Source organism: Microtus oregoni, unplaced genomic scaffold, assembly GCF_018167655.1.
Source record: "Microtus oregoni isolate MIOR12 unplaced genomic scaffold, Mior012 000040F_ref0000088, whole genome shotgun sequence".
NCBI lineage: Eukaryota > Metazoa > Chordata > Mammalia > Rodentia > Cricetidae > Microtus > Microtus oregoni.
The window spans coordinates 856,769-876,644 of NW_024543207.1; the positions used below are offsets into that span (position 1 = coordinate 856,769).

Genomic DNA, 19,876 nt, shown 5'->3' on the forward strand with positions numbered 1-19,876 from the left:
CTATTATAATTTGCGAATTCTTATTAGCTAGAAGTAAATATTCATTAGTACCTGATATCCTCAGGTCTTAGATTTAAAGAATCTTCCAGAACAATCTCCTTTTGCTTCCATTGCCAGGGCTGAAGGACTCACAGCTAAGAAGCCATGTTAGGGCAGGAAATTGTAGCCAATAGAAGGCTGCCATCTCCTGCCTGGAGTCTTACCCCATTTGACAGCCCTCAGGCTCTTCTCTTTTGCCCTCACTCATGTCCCTCCTTCTAGCTGATTTGGAGAAAGCAGTGGGCACTTGGGCATCCTGTCGTACACGTCCAGGTGATGGGTTCCCATCGCTAGACTCTATGCTTTAATACAAGCTGCAAGGTTCAGGATAGCTGTGGAGGCTGTCTTTTATAGGCACCCTACCCTCAGAAGGCTGTCCCTGGCCAATGAACCAGAACTATCTGTCAATTCTTGGCTGTCAGATAGGGCCACCAGTTAGCAGAGAATATAGAGGACTGGTTAAATTTGCATTTTTGAGTAAAGAAGAGTGGTAACTGATTAGTATGCTAAATATATGTAAGTAGACATAGGGAACATTTGTGTACTAAAGATCACGTCATTAATCTCAAATTCACTTATGTTGCTTGTCTTATCCCGGGGGTCCGACCATCTTTGGGAGGTTATTACAAATGCCATCTGTTCATACTTCCCAGTGAGGACAACGTTCCGGATCCCAAGGATGTCCGAGAGAAATTCAGTGGCAGCCTTGTGACTGCCCTGGGTGCATATGGGCCACAATTCCTGGCGTACTTTGGCTCCTTCGCCACAGTGGGTCTGCTTTGGTTTGCCCATCATTCACTCTTCCTGCATGTCCGGAAGGCTACACAGACCATGGGGTTACTCAACATACTGTCACTGGCCTTTGTGGGCGGCCTCCCTCTGGCCTACCAGCAGACCTCAGCTTTTGCCCGACAACCCCATGATGAACTTGAGCGTGTGCGGGTCAGCTGCGCCATCATCTTCTTTGCCAGTATCTTCCAGTTTGCCATCTGGACTGCAGCCCTGCTGCATCAGACAGAAACACTGCAGCCAGCTGTGCGATTTGGTGGGCAGGAGCATGCTTTCATGTTTGCCAAGCTTGCACTGTACCCCTGTGCTAGCCTGTTGGCGTTTGCTGCCACCTGCCTGCTGAGCCGCTTCAGCACAACCATCTTCCACCTCATGCAGATTGCAGTGCCCTTTGCCTTCCTACTGCTCCGGCTCCTTGTGCGCCTTGCCCTGGCAGGCCTTCAAGTCCTGTGGGACCTCCGGCCAGAGCACCCTCAATCAGGCCAGGGTGAACCCGAGGCACAGTCTCAGCTCTTGCCTGCCCCCTGCTAATGCCAAGGAAGCTACATCTGCCCATTCCAGGCGTACCGTAAGGGGTTCTATGAAGATGGCTCAGTAGAAGTCTGTGACCTTGGGGCTGTGGTTTTATTGGCTTGAGTATTGTGTACATTGTGAAATATCAAGATCTATTTCAAGATTATGAACATTGTTCACATTTTGCAGTAAGGGGTTTCATGGGAACTAATTTTATTGCTTTTACCCATTTACTTTCCTCCCTTTCCCAACACTGCCACGGGAAGTTACCTTCTGACTAACCTGAATAAGCTCTTGAGGCTGTCACTGAGGTCATGTTTGAGGCAGTGGCACCCAGCCAAGATCAGAGGTCCATCCCTTTTACTTGCTATGTCCTGCATGTGGCCACACAAGCCATCCTTATGCTCAGAACCTTCAGGCAGTTGAGTCTGGGCTAAGTCAGGCTGTGAAGTTGCTGTCTGGCTTACGTCCTCACAAGTGCAGAGCTTCCCTGGTGGGACTGACAGTTTCTCTGCCCATTCCCATACCAGTTGTTAGACAAAGACAAGAGGCAACTACAGGACAGCAAAGCCCACAATGTATTTGGCCCAGATATAAGTTAGATCACATTCAGGTAGTGATAAATTACACACAGAGACAGAACACACTCCACAAAGTGACAGTCTCACCTAATACAGAGGACATGCTACACTGATCTTAATTTACAAACAATTCCTATAGATTGAAATAAAAGTGAAAAACTACATCACAATTTCTTTCGAACGTGGAAAATGATGTAAACATGAGGAACATCTATACTGAGAACACAAATGGCTATCTGATGCACTTGTATGCACTTTTGGCAAAAGCAGATGAGGGTATGGCACAGTGGGCCTATGAAGCTGCCAGCCAGGAATATCCCCTGGTCCATACCATAGCCACTTCTGAGAGTGGCACAAGCCCAGGATCTAGACCTATTTACTTGTCTATGGGGGTAAGCATCACAGGCTACTTCCCACGTAGGTCCTTCCCCATCTAGGGCTGGGGCTGGCCCACTGACATCTTTTAGGCCCCTGTTTCCCCCATCTTTTCACTTTTTGGGAGGGGTTTTAATTCTACAGCCCAGTCAGTTCTTGAGCATGCTATTCTCTTGCTTTAGTCCCCAAGAAATGAATTACAGACATATACCACCAGGCTTAGCTAGACAGCTCATTCTGGGGTACACTCCTCTGGGGTCTGAGGTGTGACAATTGAATTCTTGGGTGCATGGAAGAGACAGCTTTGTCTCATTCTGTGAGCCTGATGCCCCCAGCAAGGTCTGGCCATCAGAGCTACTTTGGTTTGTAGGAGCCAGAGTAGCAGCTCTGCATCTACAAGGAAGGGCTGCAGGCTGGCAAACAGCATGTATATAAAGTGCTATACGTTGAGTCTAAGGGAGCTTTAGCCACTCCACAACAACAGATGTTATTTACACATTCCTCAACCAGGTTCCACCTGGCTCTGTTCTGATCCCTTCTTGGCACTAGGTGCCCACTTGAGGGCCGAGGAAAGACACTCAGGCCCTGGCACACACTCCAGCTCTGACACATGGGTGACACCTGAACTTGACTAGCCTCCCCTTCCTAGGTATAGCTTTTCAGCTCAGGGCCACCAGCTGGATGAGCCAAGAGGACTTGAGGATACCACACCCACCCAGTGGGTGCAAGAGGAACAAGCAGCATTCTGTATCTACTAGGCCAGGGCCTAGACAGGGCTACTAGCTGCTTTGAAAGAACACAAAATAAGATCAGAGGACCCACCTGGATGACCCGCATCCAGAGGTGTTGGGCTCAACAGGCTCTAAGAGAGGTTTTATATAAGGACCAGTCGTGTACAGAAGACAGACTAGCCAGAGCTTCATGCCCATGCCATATAGACCAGTACTGTGGCAGTGGCCAATACCTACCCACTCCTAGGTTTGCACATGACATTGGATAAGGATGAGGTATGGTAACATCCCAAGACCCATGAAGATGTTATGGTCAGTGGCATAGCTAAGTCCATCTGTTGGCCAGCCAATGTGTGACTTGGAACAGAACCAAAGACGAGAAAGGCTGGGTAGTTGAGACCCTTCATCTTGGCTCCTCTATTAAGGATTGCTCTCAGGAGCAGGCAAGGTGTCCACTCGGGTTTCTCTGATGTTGCCAGCCTTCCTGGGCTTCTGCTTGGCCTTCCTCAGCATGTGGACCTGTTCCAAGGCAGGGATGGAGGGTCAGAGGACCAGAGTAACATTACAAGTGATAGCTCTGGGACCTCTGGGCCAGTGAATACTTCTTGGCTCCATTCCACAAAAGAGGGGCAATGACTTCAAAGAGCTGGCTGCTTTCTCCAGGGTCTTATGACACCTGGAGTCTGGGAAGGCCAAAGCTTAGACCCACCTGGCCTTAGCTACTGTACCGCATCAGCCTACAGTGGCCCTAACCCTGACCCATCTTACCTCTGCTCTCAGCCTAGCCAACATACCTTAGGGGCAGTAGCGGAGATGATCATGTGCCCTGGGGCCTGAACCCAGGGCTCACCATCCACTTGTACTGGAGTAGCCTTTAGGAGTGTAACACGGAAGTAGGAGCCCTGGGCAATGCGGATTCCAGAGCGCAGCCCACCCTGGACTTGGCCCTGGGCAAGACAAAAGCTGAGCTAGCTAGTGGGACCCAAGGGGTACCCCAGGGTCTGCCTACCAGCCTGCCAGTGAGTGCTCACCATGTGCACGACACCTGTCACACCCACCACCTCCAACAGCCCGTCGTCTATGCGTGGCTTCTCAAACCTTGAGTCGTTGTCAGAGCCCCAGAGGTCAGCCCCTGAGCCCCAGCTGCCCCCAAAAGATGAAAATACAAAGTTAAGCATGGACTAGACACAGACCTAGCGCCTGGCCCAAACTGCAGTCTCTGAGAGCCCAGCCCCAGCACCTGGGGATGTTGATAAAGATGAGACCCTCAATGCTGGGTAGCTCCACCTCCTGCTGTTCCACCTGCAGCCTGATCTCCTTGTGTAGACTTCGAGAGTGGCTGATCTTCTGCAGCCCGACCCGCACATATACACCCTTGTTGTGGAACCTGCCATGGGAGGCAAACATCCTGCATTACCAGGTAAAAGTTGCTGGCTGCTGTGAGTGACCTGGTCCCCCAGTCCTGCCCTACTAGTACCTGCTTGTGAATTTGCCAGGCTCCTCCTCACGTGCCTGGTGGAAATCTAGGCTGAGCTCCGCATCGATACCAATGCCACAGTAGTTACTCATCTGAACAATCTGGAGACAGGGCATAATAACCAGGATGCTGGCCAGCCACTCCCAAGTGTCCCAAATTGTGACAGCCATCCCTAACTGTTGTCACCAATGCCCTTTCCTAATAACCTCTGCTTAAATGCCACAACATCCCCAGAGAAGGCAAAACCCTACAACCCCACAGGCTTGAGTCAGCAAGCTCCTGCTCTGCCTCAGGAGGAAAGATGAGCATCAGCAAAGGGGGAGTCAAATGTAAGATCCTAGCAGGTGCGACACTGGTACCTTGGGTGGCTCCGTGTCTACCACACTGTTCTCTGTACTATCAGTCTCATGAGCATCCAGCAGGATTGTCCAGCGATCCATGAGCACAGCATCAGCCTCATCCACAGACACCAGCACAGAGAATGGGTCCTCACCACTATAGCCTGCCCCCCAACGGAGGACCCGGCCAAGGTCATTCCCTAGGAAACAGGAAAGGCAGCATAATCCACATACCACCATAAATCTCTAGCAAAACCCATAGTAGGGGCAGCCCTGAAATCCCATCTTTCAAGTTGATGGCTAAGCCCACCTGTACCCAGGGGCAGGATGGCCACAGATGGCTCTGGGCAGGCCAGATGGCGCCTTGTCTCCTCCAGGGCAGCGAGCACCCAGCCCACGGTGCCATCTCCACCACACACCAGTACCCGAAAACAGGGCACCTGAGAGAAAAGGTGGAACCTGTGTGGGAGACAGTGTTCTGCCACTACCTCCTGGCTGCCCAGGCCAGGACCTGGCTACTCATTCTTGTCCTGGGCAGCCCTTTCCTTTTCAGATGTCCATCTCTGGCCACACAGAGGATTTAATGAGTCCAGCAGTGCCATTTGGAGTTTCTACTAGCTAGAGACAGGTAGGGGTTGCTCTTTTCACAAGTCAGAAAACTCCAGACTCACCCAGGAAGAGGTCCCCCGTTGGTCAGCTCAAAGACCTGGTGTGGATTCAGTAGCTTCCGGAAACTGTAGAGCAGCTCTCGGCCTTTGAGGCCCCCGCTCTTTGGGTTCACAAACACGAGGAGGGGGCAGCAGTCAGGAGGCAACTTCGTGTGCTGAGAAGTGGGGGACTGAATTATGTTGCGGTCAAGGTCCCACATAGAAATTGCTTAAACAATGTGCAGCCTCAGATTCCAAGCATACTAAGCCATAGCCAGACCTTCCTGAGGCTAAGCAACTCAGAATATCTTTTCCCTTGAGAGCACCACCATGGCTGCTTGGAGCTCTAAGCATAAATGCCAGGGACATACTATGACATATGTCAAGGGACCATTCCTACCTTGCTAGCCATGAAGCCACAGGCCCATGTTGGAAATCCATAGATCCTGGAGTGAGAGGCCTGGCTCTTGCAAAGCTACCAACATAACCTTTGGAAGTCAACAGCTTCCAGATCCCATTTGCCACATGGCAGCCAAAGGACTCAATTTACAGGGGTAACCACACATCTCTTGCTGGTCATGGGGACAAAATTATTTTCCCCATACATAATACCAAGAGATAGTCCCTAGACACAGTAGGCTGGTTCAGGTCCCTACACTGGTGTTGGATAACAGGAGACATACAAGCCAAGTACAGACACAGGATGGACAAGGACATACTGAGATGGGTGCCTGCACTCGACTCTTGCTCACTTGCTGCAGGGCAGGCAGCTGAGAGGAAACAAACTGAGTTAGGACAGTGCCTGGGTAAACATACAGGGAACCCTATATCCTTGGGCACTGATGACAGCTACGTTCAGGGCAGAACCAGTAGGCAGGGGCAGGAGGGACTGGTAGGCACTGCCTGAGCTCATACCACTTGAATTCTGTTCCTCTTAAACTTGAGTCTGAAGTAAGGATCAGAATTCAGGATACAAGCAGGACATGGACACCTGCAGGTACTTTGTGGGGCACAGGCATAAATCCTTCGGGCACTCCTCATAGGCAATTCCTCTGCCCTCTGTTGCCCTCTGAGTTTATCTCTTCCCAGCCATTGACAGGTCATAAGAGTGGTATCTGAAGACGGGAAGCTCCACCTATTGGCCAGAAAAACCCTAGGCACAGGGCCACCTGGGTTGGGGCCAGCATCAGACTCTAAAGGACGGGGCTTGGCAGGATGTAGGCACATGGTCACAACACAACCTGGCCTTCAGTGGGGGTGGAGCTGTGTCCTGATTATATGTATAGTGTTCTGCCTGCATGTATGCTTGCACACCAGAACAGAGTGCCAGATCTCATGTGGCTGCTGGGAATTGAACTCAGGACCTCTGGAAGAGCACCCAGTGCTCTTAACCTCTGAGCCATTTCTCCAGTCTACCAGCTTTGGTCCTAAGCATTATCTCACTTGAGTCAGAAACCATGGACGAGCACTGACTCTCTGACCTCTGATCCTCCAATGTAAATTGTCCAACCTTGTCCCTTTTTGGCTGTTATAAGGTAAGCCAAAGCGGCACATAGCAGCCACCTGGCAATGAGGACATGGTCTTGGGTATCAGAGTCCTAAGCACTTACCAGCACGTCTGGAAGCACTAGTGCAGTCAGGGGCCGGCCATGCACTGCTGTGTCTCTGGCCAGCATGTATAGCCGCTCAGCCTCCGCGAAGCAGGTGACATCCAGAATTACCGCACCTGCCACAGGTGGGCCAATGCTCAGGGTGGGTGTCCCATGCATCCCATCCACAAGGCACTCAGTGAGGAGTCCTGTGTATCCTGCCCCAGGTGCCCAGGGAAGGGTGTATTGTGCATCTTCCCCAAATGGTACTCAGGGCAGGGTCTGTCTTATGAAATCCACCCCCGAGATGTCACACCCACAAAATCTCTCCTGTGTACCATGCCAACCAGGCACGTAGGCAGAGCCTCAGCTACCAGTCTCAGCCTAAGCTCTGACCACAGCCGGCTCATGTCAGCTGACTAGGTCGCATCCACAGCAAGGGGCCACTCTTCCAGCAAAGTACTTCCACAGAGGGCAGACTGAATTTAGAATCCAGCAGTGGATAAAGTGGTTCATCTCCCTGACCAACCATCCTCATACCCAAATCTAGTACCATGAGCACTGCGTGGTCTCTGAGTGCCCTGGGGTCACCCACCAAGAAGGATGGCAGTGCATTTGAAACCTTCCTTTCCCAGTGAAATATGACAGCCCGTAAAGGTGACAGATTTGGGGAAACAGCTAATCTCAGCCACATTGTAACAAAAGCAACAGATGTAAACCAGAAAAAAAAAAAAAAAAACGAACCCAAGGGATGATTTTAGACATGTGCATCTAAAGAAGGGAGTAAAGTTCGGGCTCTTCTACCCCACTCCAAGAACATTCACCAGACATCAGCTCACCTTGTAAGGAGTAGACGTGACTCACAGACACCACAGCAGCTGCATAGACAGTTTGCAGTCAGAGTGGCATATTGAGACCTGGACCTGACCTCCCAATCTAGGGCCAGCCTCCCTTCCAAGGACATCTATATACAGCCCACCCAAGCAGCCTTGACCCATCCTTTGGGGTCAGCCCCCTGGGAATTACCCAGACCCTATTCCCAAAGTTCTCGACTCCTGAATGTACAGGGACTCCCCCTCCCCCCCAATAAGAAGCATAGTCTAAATAAGAAACAAGAGGGGGAAACAAGAAGCCTCTCCATAAGAACCATATTGACTGGCCTGGGGTGGGAACTGAGCAAGGGCTTCAGATGGTGCATGAGGAGGCAAAAGAACTTGGGTTTAGCACCATAGCCCCACTGCCCAGTCAGGACCCTCTCCCAGCCAGAGCCCTGAATAGCCCAAGGTCACACCTTTGGTGGCCATGGCCTCATGCAGCAGGTTGCTGTAATCCTGGGGGGACAAGCCAGGTGGCAGGCCACCCACGAACAGGGAGACATGTGGGGTCATGGCCCTGCTCTCGGCCACGTAGAACCGCGTCTGGCTCACCTGGCGCACAGATGTCTGTAGGAAGAACAGGAATGGGGAAGGCTGGGCAGCAGTGCCCACAATGCTTCTCCATCTCCCCATTCAGCTCTTGAGGGAACTAACTTGGATATTCTTGAGACTCAAGGCCTCTCAGCTCGAAATCGGTGCCATGTTATAGGGTGTACTGCCAGCCAGGGATATCAGCTGGCTGGGGAGAATATGGTGTCTGAGAAAAAATGCCCCTCTGCAAGCGGCAGGTGGGGGACAGCCTCAGTGGCATTCTTCTGGAGGCCATGGCTAAGGGCTGGAGGTCCCCTGGAAGTACTGTCTATACCCACTGACCTGTCGGATGTCCCAGAGTCGGTCTAGCAGAGGTTCCTCATCCATCAGCACTGTCCTCTGGACTGTAGGATAGAGGGATATGGCATGTTAGCACTGGGTTCCGCCTTTGCAGTCATCGGGACAGGTGGGGATGCAAGCAAATCTAGGTGGCCCAAGCCTGTTACATAAAAGGATCTGAAAAATGCAACTCACTTACCTTGTCTGCTGCTCATGAGCACCTCAGTCAACTGGAATTTCTCCTGATCCTCAACCTACATAGTATGGGCCAAACATCAGGCCTAGAACAGAGCTCCAGCCGCGCACCGCAGCCCCGGTCTGCGCTCTATGTACTAGGCCCCAGTTCACGAGCTTTGGGCAAGGGACTGGAGGTTGAGAACACAGACGCAGAGACAGACCGACACACAGACCTTCAAACACTGATACCAAAAGCCCATCTTTAATAGTACCATGGAGGCTTAAATACACTGCAGTCAATGGCCAACAGGTGAAAATCCCATCCTCTGATCCTCTAAGCTAGGCACAGCTTCTAGTAACTTTAATTAGAAGGTTCTAGCAGGGAAAAGCAGCTGAAAGCCAGGACTCAATTAGTCCCAACAGCTCCCACAACCACAGGACATGCAGAGGAATAGTAGCCTGGCCCATTGGGCAGGTGACCCCAAAGTTGGGTGGGAATGGTCAGTGTACATACCTGCCGTCCAAGCAGTGGGAGAACCTCCTGAACCACAGACCGTGCTGTACTCTGTGAGTTCACACGGATCGACACGTAGGCCACACCCACCCTGCAGGGGACAGGCTCAAAGTTTGGGCTTTGGATCCTCACCCTAACCCTCCCTCATCAGATCCTGTGCTTTGAGCCTTACCTGAGCCAGGCAGGGTAGATCTTCAGGATCTCCTGGGCACGAGGCAGAGACCTGATGACCCAGGCCTCAGGCATGGAATCTCGGGGCCCAGGGCCTTTGCTAGCCTCTTCCTCAGTGGTCCCAGCCTTCCCCAGGGCCTGGGCATTGCTGGAGAGTGTGGTTAGGGGCAGTGCCTGCAGCTGAAAGTCCCTAGGGTCCTCGTTGATATAGAAAGCCCGAAGTGCTGCCTCCTGTAGAGGGCAGAGCCAAGTGTGTGGGGCCAGGTGAACAGTGGACCAGGTTAAGGAACCAGGTAAAGGAGACAGGTATGGAGAAGCCAACTGAGAAGGGTGCCAGGTAAGCAGGGGGCTCCAGGCATGGCAGTGTGTACCATACTTCTGTGCGAAGGCCCACTCTTACCATCACCTCCTCATTCTGAGCCAGGCGGGAAACTGTAACCAGGCGAAACTGATTTCTCCTCACGGAGTCGTTGCCATCAAAGATCTTGAGGGTCTGTTTGGCTAGGCCAGAGGGGAGCAGCTGAGAATCTTGGGGGCCTGGAACTAGGCAGGAGTGACAGCTAAGTGGGATACTTACTGGATTCTGTAGCTGTCGGCATCTCTCTGCCCACACCCGTGGCAGCACTTCCATCCAGGCCATCATCCCCATCACCTGAAGGACGGACAAAACCCTGTACTCAGTACCTGGCCCAGCCAGGGTACATCCCGGTCCCACTTCTCTGTCTCACCAAGCTCCAGGGTCATGGCCTCGGGGATACGGAAGCAGTGCATCTTGCTGAAGTTTCGGGACAACAGGCGCACACACGAGGGAGGCAGTACCATGGAGCGTAGACGCCCAAACGTACACTCGGGAGTGAGTGCTGCGGAGCACACTGAGTGGGCCTGGCAGGACAAAGGTATAAGTCTGGCATCCTGGGCAGAAAGTGGGCCAATTCCACATCCACCCGGCTACACACCCATCTAGACAGTGCACAAAACCAGAGGGGCTACTCCATAACTCAGAGAACAGTAAGATGTAGACAACTTAAAGAAAGGAGCTTTCCCCCTCCCTCCTCATACACCCTGTCACGAAGCCCACCCCTATCAGGGCCCCATCCATCCCATTCCCATGCCCACCTGCACACCACACCACTCGCAGCGTACACCAGCCAGCACATCTGAGGAACCACACGTCTTCCTACAGACCTCACACCGTGCGCCAGAAGGCAGGTTCCCCTCCCGCCAGTGGTGGTGATATGTGTCCTGGGGACGGGGGAGGCAGTCAGAAGCTCAGCCAGCCGAACCCCTACCAAACCTACCCCAGTACTTGTACACTCACATAATCCTGCTGTCCATCCTGGTGGCACTGACGACAGTCGCTGCAGGCGAAGGGCACACAGTCGGGGTGAACGTGCAGCTCACACACTGGGGGGCGGGCAAGGTTAGGGGCCTCTTGCCATACCCTTGCCATCCTCACTGACCTCATGGCTTGGGCCGGCTCCAACCCCAACCCTTGCCATCCTGAATCAGCTTCTTTTAGACTGATTGCTTCTTGCCTGGTAGGCTCCTACTGTTGGAGCCCCCCAAATTAACCTGATCCTACTCCCCATGCACTTAACAAACCACATATAGAGGAGGGCTGAGCTACCCAGGGCAGCAAAGACCAAGCCCCTTGAGCAGTGAGCTCAGTTCGAAGAGGACCACAGGCCCAATGGTACCTTCACAGCGGAGCGCAGGAACCTCCAGGCTCTTGCGGCAGACCACACAGAACTTGCGCTTGTAGAGCCCAAGGGAGCCAAAGCAGTGGGCTACAGGGACCTATAGGGGCAGAGCAATCCTCAGATTTGGGCCTGCTGGTCCTGCTGCCTTATCTCTGGTAGCCTTGTGAACTGGCCCAGCATCACCTTCTGGTAATTGCTTGAACAGAGGGGATCATCTCTCTTCCTTCTTCACCTTCACAGATCTATAGCTCAGGTCCTGGTTGGGAGTACCTACCTCACTCAGCTGTACTACTGTGAGATCTGGACTGGGACTAGCCTGGCTGACTGTTGGACAGGTGAGCAGAGAAAGAACTCAGTAACTTAACATCTGTAGTACTGTAAGCACATGTAATAGAAGTCCACCTGGCATCCATTCCTCACTCCACAGGCCAGCAAGACTGTCAACTCCCAGACACCTGTCTTGGTAGGTTCAGGAGCTTCCAACAAACCCCAGATCTGCCCTTTGGGAGGCAGTTACAGTGACTGTAAACACGTGATAGTAAATCGCTTTCCCATGAACACAGATTGGAAGGGTCAGGTCTTAACTTGACTGGTCCTTAGCCCAAGACTTAAAGACTTAGCAGAACAGAAAAACTACACAGTAGAAGGATAGTATGTGTGTCCGGGACGGAAGATGATTTTTATTTTCTTTTTAAATAGCTACATACTCTGAAAATATTTACAATCTTACTAATTTTTATTTTAATTCTCAAGTAAAATTAAGAATACATTGAGATCATTTAAGTAGCTATGGCCTCAACATGTTCACGAGGGCACCACTCTGGCAAGCACAGCACCCTGAGAGGACAGCAGCCAGCATCTCTGCATTTTTGTGCTCACACCTAGTAATTAAGTATCCACTAAGTAGCAATGTTAAGGGAAAGCTGACAGTGTTACAGACACTGTCAGCTTCAACTTCTGCTTACTGCAGTGCCTTACCGCACCCCTTAGTTTCTTGTGTCCTCTCTCCCACATGCTAGTGCAGACAAGGGCAAGCTCGGGGCAGCAGAGGTGCCAGTGAAGTGGCCTTGTGCATGCAGCTGATGGGCAGTGAGGCCGTCATGGTCGCCTGCTTGAATGATGTCTAGCTATGCTGCTGTCACTACTACCATTACTCACAGAAAGGAAGTCTGTGCCCTGTTGGGAGCCTTACTGCCCTCTCCAGGGCTCTGCAGAGGAAGGTCAACAGCCAGAACAAACTCCAAGGCTCTGAGGCTTTTTACATAAAAATGTTACACCCTCGAAGGGTTTAAGTGTATTTGTGAAAAAATATCCATGGGGCTGGAGAGATGGCTCAGCGGTTAAGAGCATTGCTTGTTCTTCCAAAGGTCCTGAGTTCAATTCCCGGCAACCACATGGTGGCTCACAACCATCTGTAATGAGGTCTGGTGCCCTCTTCTGGCCTGCAGGCATACATGTAGAAAGAATATTGTATACATAATAAATAAATAAATATTAAAAAAAAATATCCAGAGATCCCCTGTTGTCTTTGCCCATTTTCCAATGTTAACATCTTGCAAAACTGGTCATTGTCACAGCCAGAGCACCAAGAGTGCATGCAGCCTAAGCAAAGTACCCAGCCTCCTGGACCCTTCATTTGGTCCTTTTGCAGCCACATCCACTTCCTCACCTTGAACCTCTGATCTGTGTTCCTCTGGCTTCCTCATTCGGAGTGTTCCATAGACAAGTATGTGCCCTTTGACACTGACTTTCCTCAGTTCTCTAGAGATCCACTCAGGGTGCTCAGCTCATCGATGGCTCCTTCCTTCTGACTGTGAGCAGGACTCTGCCCTTTGCTTCCTAACTGTGATGTGGCTAAACTTACAATCAAAGGACAGCTACAGGTCGGCACTTAACCCAACGAAAGCCATGTGCGCTGCCCCCACACTCACCCGGACTAGACTTGGAGCAATGCTTGTGCACGGGGTCTTCACCTGCTTCAGGCACTTCTCGTGGGACATGAAGTTGCATACTGCAGGGAGGAGAACTGTGTGAGTCAGGCCACCTTGCTACGCAGCCCCACGGGTGCTCAGGAAGTGCGAGGTCCCAAGACGCAGCCTTTGTCAGCATACCAGTCAGCATGGTACCCTAGCCCTGTGCCACTTAGTGTCAGGGACATTATTCCTGTGACCTTTGTCATTATGTAACAGGCAGTAATACCATCCTCAAGAGCACAAGGGCCAGATGCTACAGTGGGACCACGGTGGGAGATGAGTGTGCCCTGCTGTCTTGGGAGTGGCCCATGCCCCTCACACTAACTCGGAACTCCCATGTCTCTGAGGCCAATAGAAGAGCAGAGAGATGAGTTTCCAAAGGAAGAGTGCACATGAAGAGCTGTGGGAGGGGCACAGGGCTTACAAAACACACGGGGGCAGAGGGGGGCTTGTTTCCAGGCCTCAGCACAGATAGAGCTTCAGCGGTGAAACAAACGTGGAGATAGACAAGAGCGATATAAGCCTGTTTAACATTATCAAAGCCAGGTCAGGACAAGAGAGTGAGGGTCTGGCCCTCCGCAGATGGGAGGAGGTTGTAGGAACAAAAGGGCTTGACCACTAAGACAGCCTAAGGAGCCAGAACCTATCCAGAGGTCCCCAGCCTATCCTTCCCTTCTGCTGAGACCCCAGATATCTCCCTCCTAGGAAGGGACAAACACTGGAAGGAGACTAGGGCTTGTGAGAAAGCAGTGACCCAGCAGGAGTCTTTCCCAGGCACTCCATTTACTCTTGGAAGGTCTTGCCAGTTGGCTCCTTCATAGGCCGAGGCAGTGCCTGCTGTGTGCAGAACACCTTACATGCTCCTCAGGTCGAAGGGCTCTGCCCACGCGGCTGTGAGGACATCTGCTGGAGCCCCAGCCCATTTCCCCACAATGCTGCCTAGAAGGGGCTCTGCACCCTTGCCTGAGGACCAAACTCTAGGGCCATTATACCCCAGGATTTTGCTTGGGTTTCCTGACTCCATAGATCTAGTCTCAGGGGTCATGTCTATAAGGGGTCCCTGGAGTCCACCCTTAGACTTCAAGTCCTACTCTCATTATCTGTCCGTTCTACAGAGACCCTAGGTCTAGACTCTGACCTGCAGGCCTACTTCCACTAACCACATTAGACTTAGACTGGAAGCTTTGCTTTCTGTGGCTTTCAGCCATAAAGTGAGTCAGGGAACAACCCTTCTACCTGAAACCCTGCCTCTGCTACTCTTGTAGGTCCTGGAGTATAGCTTCAAACCTGCAGCTAAGTCAGTGTACGAATCACAGCCTTCATCTTAGAGGGACTCTTATGTTACAAACGGGCAAAGTAGGACAGTATAATATATCTGATCTGACAGAAAAACCAGGTGACAACTCCTATCACTGGTAGCCCTGAGGTGCCATGACAACTAGACATCCCCACTAGCAGAAGACACTCCTGTGTGAGGAGCTATGGCCTCAGTGATCTCCCTGAGCAGGACAGATGCTCCTTAACTGGCTCCACCTTCAGTCCCTGGTCAAGACACTCTGTCAAAGGCTCAGATGCCTCTCTCAGTCTTGGGCTGTGGGTCTCAGGGCTTGCCTCCTCACAGGAGGAAGAACACGAAGAGGGCCAGCCACAGAATTACAGAGGTGCCATCCTCTGCCCTGCCCAGCCGGCTTGGCAGCTGGGTGGGAACTGTGTTTGGACATGCCACATCTGTAAAAAAAAAAAAAAAAAAAGTCTGGGCCTGGCTCTCCAAGCAGTTGAGCCGGAGCAAAGCAGCACTTAGTCCCTCTGTGCACCAGCCTGCACTTGGGACAAGAATGACCAGGCCTATGGTTCAGGCCAGCCCTGCTTGTCCACTCCTAGTGTACCAGTTGCTTAGAAAGCCAGACACGAACACCAGAGGGACCCCCATTGATTAAGGTCTCAGACCTGCCTTCTCTATGCCCAGGCCCAGCAACTGACTCAACACACACCTTGCCTCTTGCAGCCACGTTGGATTCCAGCCACAGCATTGCACTATGGCGACTCTGTCTCCACCTTCCACTAGGAAATCCTGAGATCCCAGACCAAGAGGGGTCAGACCCGGGACACCCCTCCTTCCTACCCCTAAAAGCAGGCGTCACCTCCAAAGGGACGTCCTATTCAAACAAGAGACTGTCTCTAAGGTCACTGCCAAGAGGGACAGGGCTCAAAGGTTAGGGCAGTGTCTCCGGGAGGAGGCTGGGAGCGGCCTCAGCAAGCAGAGTGGACTCTCACCATCGCACAGGAAACCGGCTAGCCCCCAGATGAAGTCCGAGCAGAGATGGCAAAAGGTGGGCTTGGTGAGTGTCACCTTGCGGAAGCTGTGGCCGGGCGCTGCAGGGCCAATAGCTCTGCCGGTCCTCTCTGGCCCTGACCCCGGGCGTGCGCGGCCTGAGATGCCCAGTACAGGGCTGCCGGCAGGGCTGCCGAGACGTGGGGAACCGCTGCCGGGCCAAATCCGGGCCCCAGGCTCGGCTGCCGCCTCCATCCGCAACCCGACCACCCCAGCTCCAGCTGCGCGCTAAAGCCAGGTCGGCGGTGTAGAGGGCCCTCGGCTGTGCCCGCTCCCAGCTTCCGACTGCGCTACCTAACGCGCAGGCTCGCGTGGGAGGGGCCCGAACGGAGAGAGTGGCCAGGGCCTCCAGAGGGGCGGTGCCACCCTGCTGAAGGCGGGACCTTTGCACTAGGAGGAGGGACGAGGTGGCCCACAAGCATTCGATACGTCCTCCAGCGCCAGTTGAGCAAAAAAAAAAAAAAAAAAAAAAAAAAAAAAAAAAAAGGAATGGGCCAGATATCCCACACAGGGTCTCAGGACACTGGATATAAGGCCTTTGCTTGTACAAGCAGGAGAGACTCTATGGGAACATTCATAGCTAGCTGGAAAACTTCAGTGGGGCTTCCACAAGTTCCCTTACCCCATGGCAATGAGTTCCCAGGCCTTTGAGGACCTGCCTGCAAGGGAAGGGCATCCACAGTAACCACAGTTTTGTGCTGTCTACATAATGCCTGTGAGTTTAGACCTGCAATCGCTCTGCCCCCATCGTTAGCGGTCCTCAAGGGCCTTGCTTCTCTAGGTCCTGGTTTGGAGTTGGGGAGACCCTACTGGCATTGATGGTCCAAGGAACTCCTGGCCTCTAGCCCAGTTCCCAGAGACCACAGTGGGGACCTGCAGGATCAGTGCATTAGGGGTTAGGGGAAGGAAACTGCGATAAGAATACTATCAGCACAGGTTAAAAACGCCTGGATAGAGCCACTGCGGAAGAAAAGCCTGAAGATAAGTCAGAAACTCTTGAGATCAAAACAAGGAAGCCTGGCTTGAAGAGCTCTGCTTGCCCAAGAGAAAAATATAATCCAAGAATGGCCAAAAGGCCGAGGGAAGACCCCTGTGAAACTGGGAGAGCCTTGATCCTCCATTGCTTCAGGACTCACTCCCCACTCTGGGCAGGCCTAGATACTGGGGATGCAGCCTGTTTTCCTGAAGCTGTGTCTGGGGCAGACGGACCACAGTTGATTAAAAGGCCAGGAGCAGTCACTGGCCAATGGAGAACCTAGGACCAGGTAAGGAGAGCTCAGGAAAAGTATACAGGCAGGGGACTACTAGTGCAGACGAGTGGCTGAGCAATCAAGGAAAAGACAAGGGCCGTGGTAGCGCAGGCCTTTAACCCCAGCACTTGGAGGCAGAGGCAGGTCAGTCAGTTTGAGGTCAGCCTGGTGTTGACGGTCCTCTCATTGTTTTGCTGGTGAGTTCCATGGATCTTGTTTTTTATACTAGTGCAAATTGAATTGTGCAATAAGTGCTGGTGGCTCAGGTTCATAACCAGATTTTTACTTTTTTTTTTTTTGAGACAGGGTTTCTCTATATAGCTCTGGCTGTTCTGGAACTCACTCTGTAGACCAGGCTGACCTTGAACTCAGAGATTCCCACGCCTCTGCCGTCTGAGTGCTAGGATTAAAAGCACGTGCCACCACCACCCTGCTCAGATTTTTACTTTTATGAATAACGTTTCTTGAACATTCCATTCTTGTACCTGCACGGCCCATGCCCAGATACTCATATGTCTGGAGTTACACAAGAGGTAGCAGGGCACATTTCAGTCACGTTAAAAAATAATACTTGTTATGCCCAAACAGAGGAGACCGAGCCCCATATGTAAAAGAAAGAGCCTTTATTTTAATCAAGTTTTCAAACTCAGTCTCTCCACAAGTCAATGCATCAGAAAAAATGGAGAGTCCCGAGCTCAATTAGAATTGGGTTTTTATAGTAGTAGAGGTGGGGGTGAGGGCTCTCTGAGGTTCAGGACTCCTGATTGTCTGACATTTGTCTAGGGTGTTGTCTGGCAGGTGATTCTATAGTCTGGCAGGCGACCTACCTACAGCTCTACAGCGTTGGGAAGTTAGGCATTTCCTTTGAATGGTCTGCCCTTGGGTGGGGGTCAGGTTATCTCAGCTGGTATTGCTTCAGGGTAAACTACTGAGACTCAGGCCTCTTAATTAAATTTATCAATGGCCAGAGTCCCAGGTGATAATGGTTGGAAGTAAAGAACTTCCTTTGGGTGACCTGCCCAGACTTAGACTTATTGTGGCTGGCCCCCAACTAAACTGCCAGGCATTGTGGCACACACCTTTAATCCCAGAGGCAGAGGTGGGAGAAGGGGGGGTGAGGGGGGTGGGAATCTCTGTGAGTTCAAGGTCATCCTGGTCAAACGGCGTGGAGCTACACAGCGAGTCACTGTCTCAAAAGATAAAAATACTAAACTGGTTCTACCAGTTGTGTGGAAGACTCTCTAGGCTGCAAACTCTGCTGACTGTGGACCCTCAAATTTGTATTCTTTGGTCTCTGCTCATATTGCAGGGGTATCTCTGATGTCAGAGGACCTTTACCCATCTTATTTGCTTGCCATTTCTGGCTATGCTATGAAGCCTTCACACATCTTACTGTCTTCTGCTGGGCCTTTTGTTCTCACTGGCAGGGATCTCTGGAACTCACGTACTTGTTATCTGCATTAGTTCTCGTCCTAAATAGTCTCTGGAAGGAGCACTGCAGACCCTGAAAGGAATGCTGTATCACTGCCCTCAGGGGCTAGAAAGGTTCTGCTAGCTGGGGCACTTGATTGACACAGGACCTTACGTGGCTCTGCTTACAGATACCTTGTTTAATAAGTTACATATATATAGCGATTCATGACTTTCTTCTGTGGCCTGAAAGTGCTATCACTTGAAAGAAGCTTCTCTAAAATATCTTTTTCTGTAAGAATACCACAACCTAGGGAACAGGAGTCAGCACTCAACCCTGCACTAAGACCACTTCTGTGACTAACAGAAGCAGGAAAGTGTGGTGATGCAGATGAACAGGGAGTGGGAATCTGCATGTCAGGAGCTCAGACTGCTATGTCCTCAATGACATAAAAGCACAGTAATATTGATTTGGATAACACAAACACATTTAGGGAATTTGTAGATTCAGGATCTGTGGACATAGTCCTTGAGGCCACACCTCCCTTATAGCAGGGCAGTCCTTCATAGTCTTGAGGGCAAGAAGCCCTTCACTGTCACCAGTATGGGTGGCTCATGATGTTTCTGGCTCCATCCATGTCTGAGTGGCCACACTTCCTTTTCTCCTGAGGACCCATGGGTCATCCTGCAGGTCACTTCATGCTCCTGTTTGTAGGAGAATGTGGTTAACCACACACAAACAGAATGGTGGGAGCACCAGCCATTCAGTGACCGAGTCCTGTTAAATGACAGTTCCCACAAAAAAAGATGGCTAGGCCAGTACCATAGAACTCATCCACTTGAGCAGCCTAAAGTGAATGCTCCTCCATGAAAAAAATTATTATTACAAAATTTGGTATATATTTACTTGGTGTGGGAAGTCCTTCTGTTTATGTGTTGCTTGTATTGGTTAATGAATAAAAAACTGCCCTGGCCTGTTGATAAGGCAGAACTTAGGTAGGTGGGGAAAACTAAATGGTGTACTGGGTGGAAAGAAGCAGAGTCAGGGAGACGCCATGGATCCTCAGTCTGAGATAGACGTGTTGGAACTTTGCTGGTAGGCCAAGACCTCATGGAGATACACAGATTAATAGAAATGCGTTAAATTAAGATGTAAGAGTTAGCCACTAAGAAGTTAGAGCTAATGGGTCAAGCAGTGATTTAATTAATACAATTTCTGTGTGGTTATTTCAGTTTTGGGCGGCCGGGATAAACAAGCAACCCTTCCTGCAACATTTACTCAGAAATAGACTTGGGAGTGGCACTATTTAGAGGTGTGGCCCTGTTGGAGTAGGTGTGACTGTGTTGGAGGTTGTGTGTCACTGGGGGTGGGCTTTGAGGTTTCAGAAGCTCAAGAGAGGCCCAGTGACTCACTTGTTCTTCCTGCTGCCTGCAGACCCGAATGTAGAACTCTTAGCTACCTCTCCAGCACCATGTTTGCCTGTGTGCTGCCTTGCTTTCCACCATGACTATAATGGACTAAACC

At 51.4% G+C, this 19,876-nt stretch overlaps 2 protein-coding genes across 10 annotated transcripts in view; one reads left to right on the forward strand and one right to left on the reverse strand.

Annotated features, from left to right (window-relative positions):
• Tmem175 (transmembrane protein 175) overlaps nucleotides 1–1,905 on the forward strand; it is a 24,050-nt gene extending 22,145 nt beyond the window's left edge. For all 8 annotated transcript variants that reach the window (XM_041632032.1, XM_041632029.1, XM_041632031.1 and 5 more), the window contains one exon: nucleotides 693–1,905. In XM_041632032.1, the coding sequence (XP_041487966.1) occupies nucleotides 693–1,359 (667 nt within the window). In that variant the 3' untranslated portion in view covers nucleotides 1,360–1,905. The remainder of the gene's footprint in view (nucleotides 1–692) is intronic.
• Dgkq (diacylglycerol kinase theta) lies at nucleotides 1,897–16,061 on the reverse strand. Of its 2 annotated transcripts, XM_041632026.1 has the most exons (23): nucleotides 15,634–16,059; nucleotides 13,318–13,397; nucleotides 11,384–11,483; nucleotides 11,005–11,090; nucleotides 10,803–10,928; nucleotides 10,415–10,568; nucleotides 10,264–10,338; nucleotides 10,087–10,187; nucleotides 9,688–9,917; nucleotides 9,516–9,606; nucleotides 9,024–9,078; nucleotides 8,828–8,889; nucleotides 8,371–8,521; nucleotides 7,919–7,957; nucleotides 7,101–7,216; nucleotides 5,515–5,666; nucleotides 5,154–5,302; nucleotides 4,865–5,043; nucleotides 4,506–4,606; nucleotides 4,269–4,415; nucleotides 4,060–4,171; nucleotides 3,823–3,975; nucleotides 1,897–3,547 (listed from the first exon to the last, which is right to left on the reverse strand). In XM_041632026.1, exons 1-23 carry the CDS (start codon nucleotides 15,884–15,886, stop codon nucleotides 3,449–3,451), a joined length of 2,811 nt encoding a protein of 936 aa, XP_041487960.1. In that variant the 5' UTR covers nucleotides 15,887–16,059; the 3' UTR covers nucleotides 1,897–3,448. The 2 variants fall into 2 exon arrangements, with proteins under 2 accessions (XP_041487960.1, XP_041487961.1); XM_041632027.1 differs by lacking the exons at nucleotides 1,897–3,547; nucleotides 3,823–3,975; nucleotides 4,506–4,606 and having other exon boundaries at nucleotides 4,065–4,171; nucleotides 15,634–16,061.
• Nucleotides 16,062–19,876: the final 3,815 nt, after the last annotated feature.

Coding starts and splice junctions, on each gene's coding strand:
- Dgkq (XM_041632026.1), bottom strand. CDS start 15,886: ATGGAGGCGGCAGCCGAGCCTGGGGCCCGGATTTGGCCCGGCAGCGGT. Junction 7,217..7,918: donor TCACGTCTACTCCTTACAAG/GTGAGCTGATGT, acceptor CACCTGTGGCAG/GTGCGGTAATTCTGGATGTC. Junction 3,548..3,822: donor TCTCCGCTACTGCCCCTAAG/GTATGTTGGCTA, acceptor GCCTTGGAACAG/GTCCACATGCTGAGGAAGGC.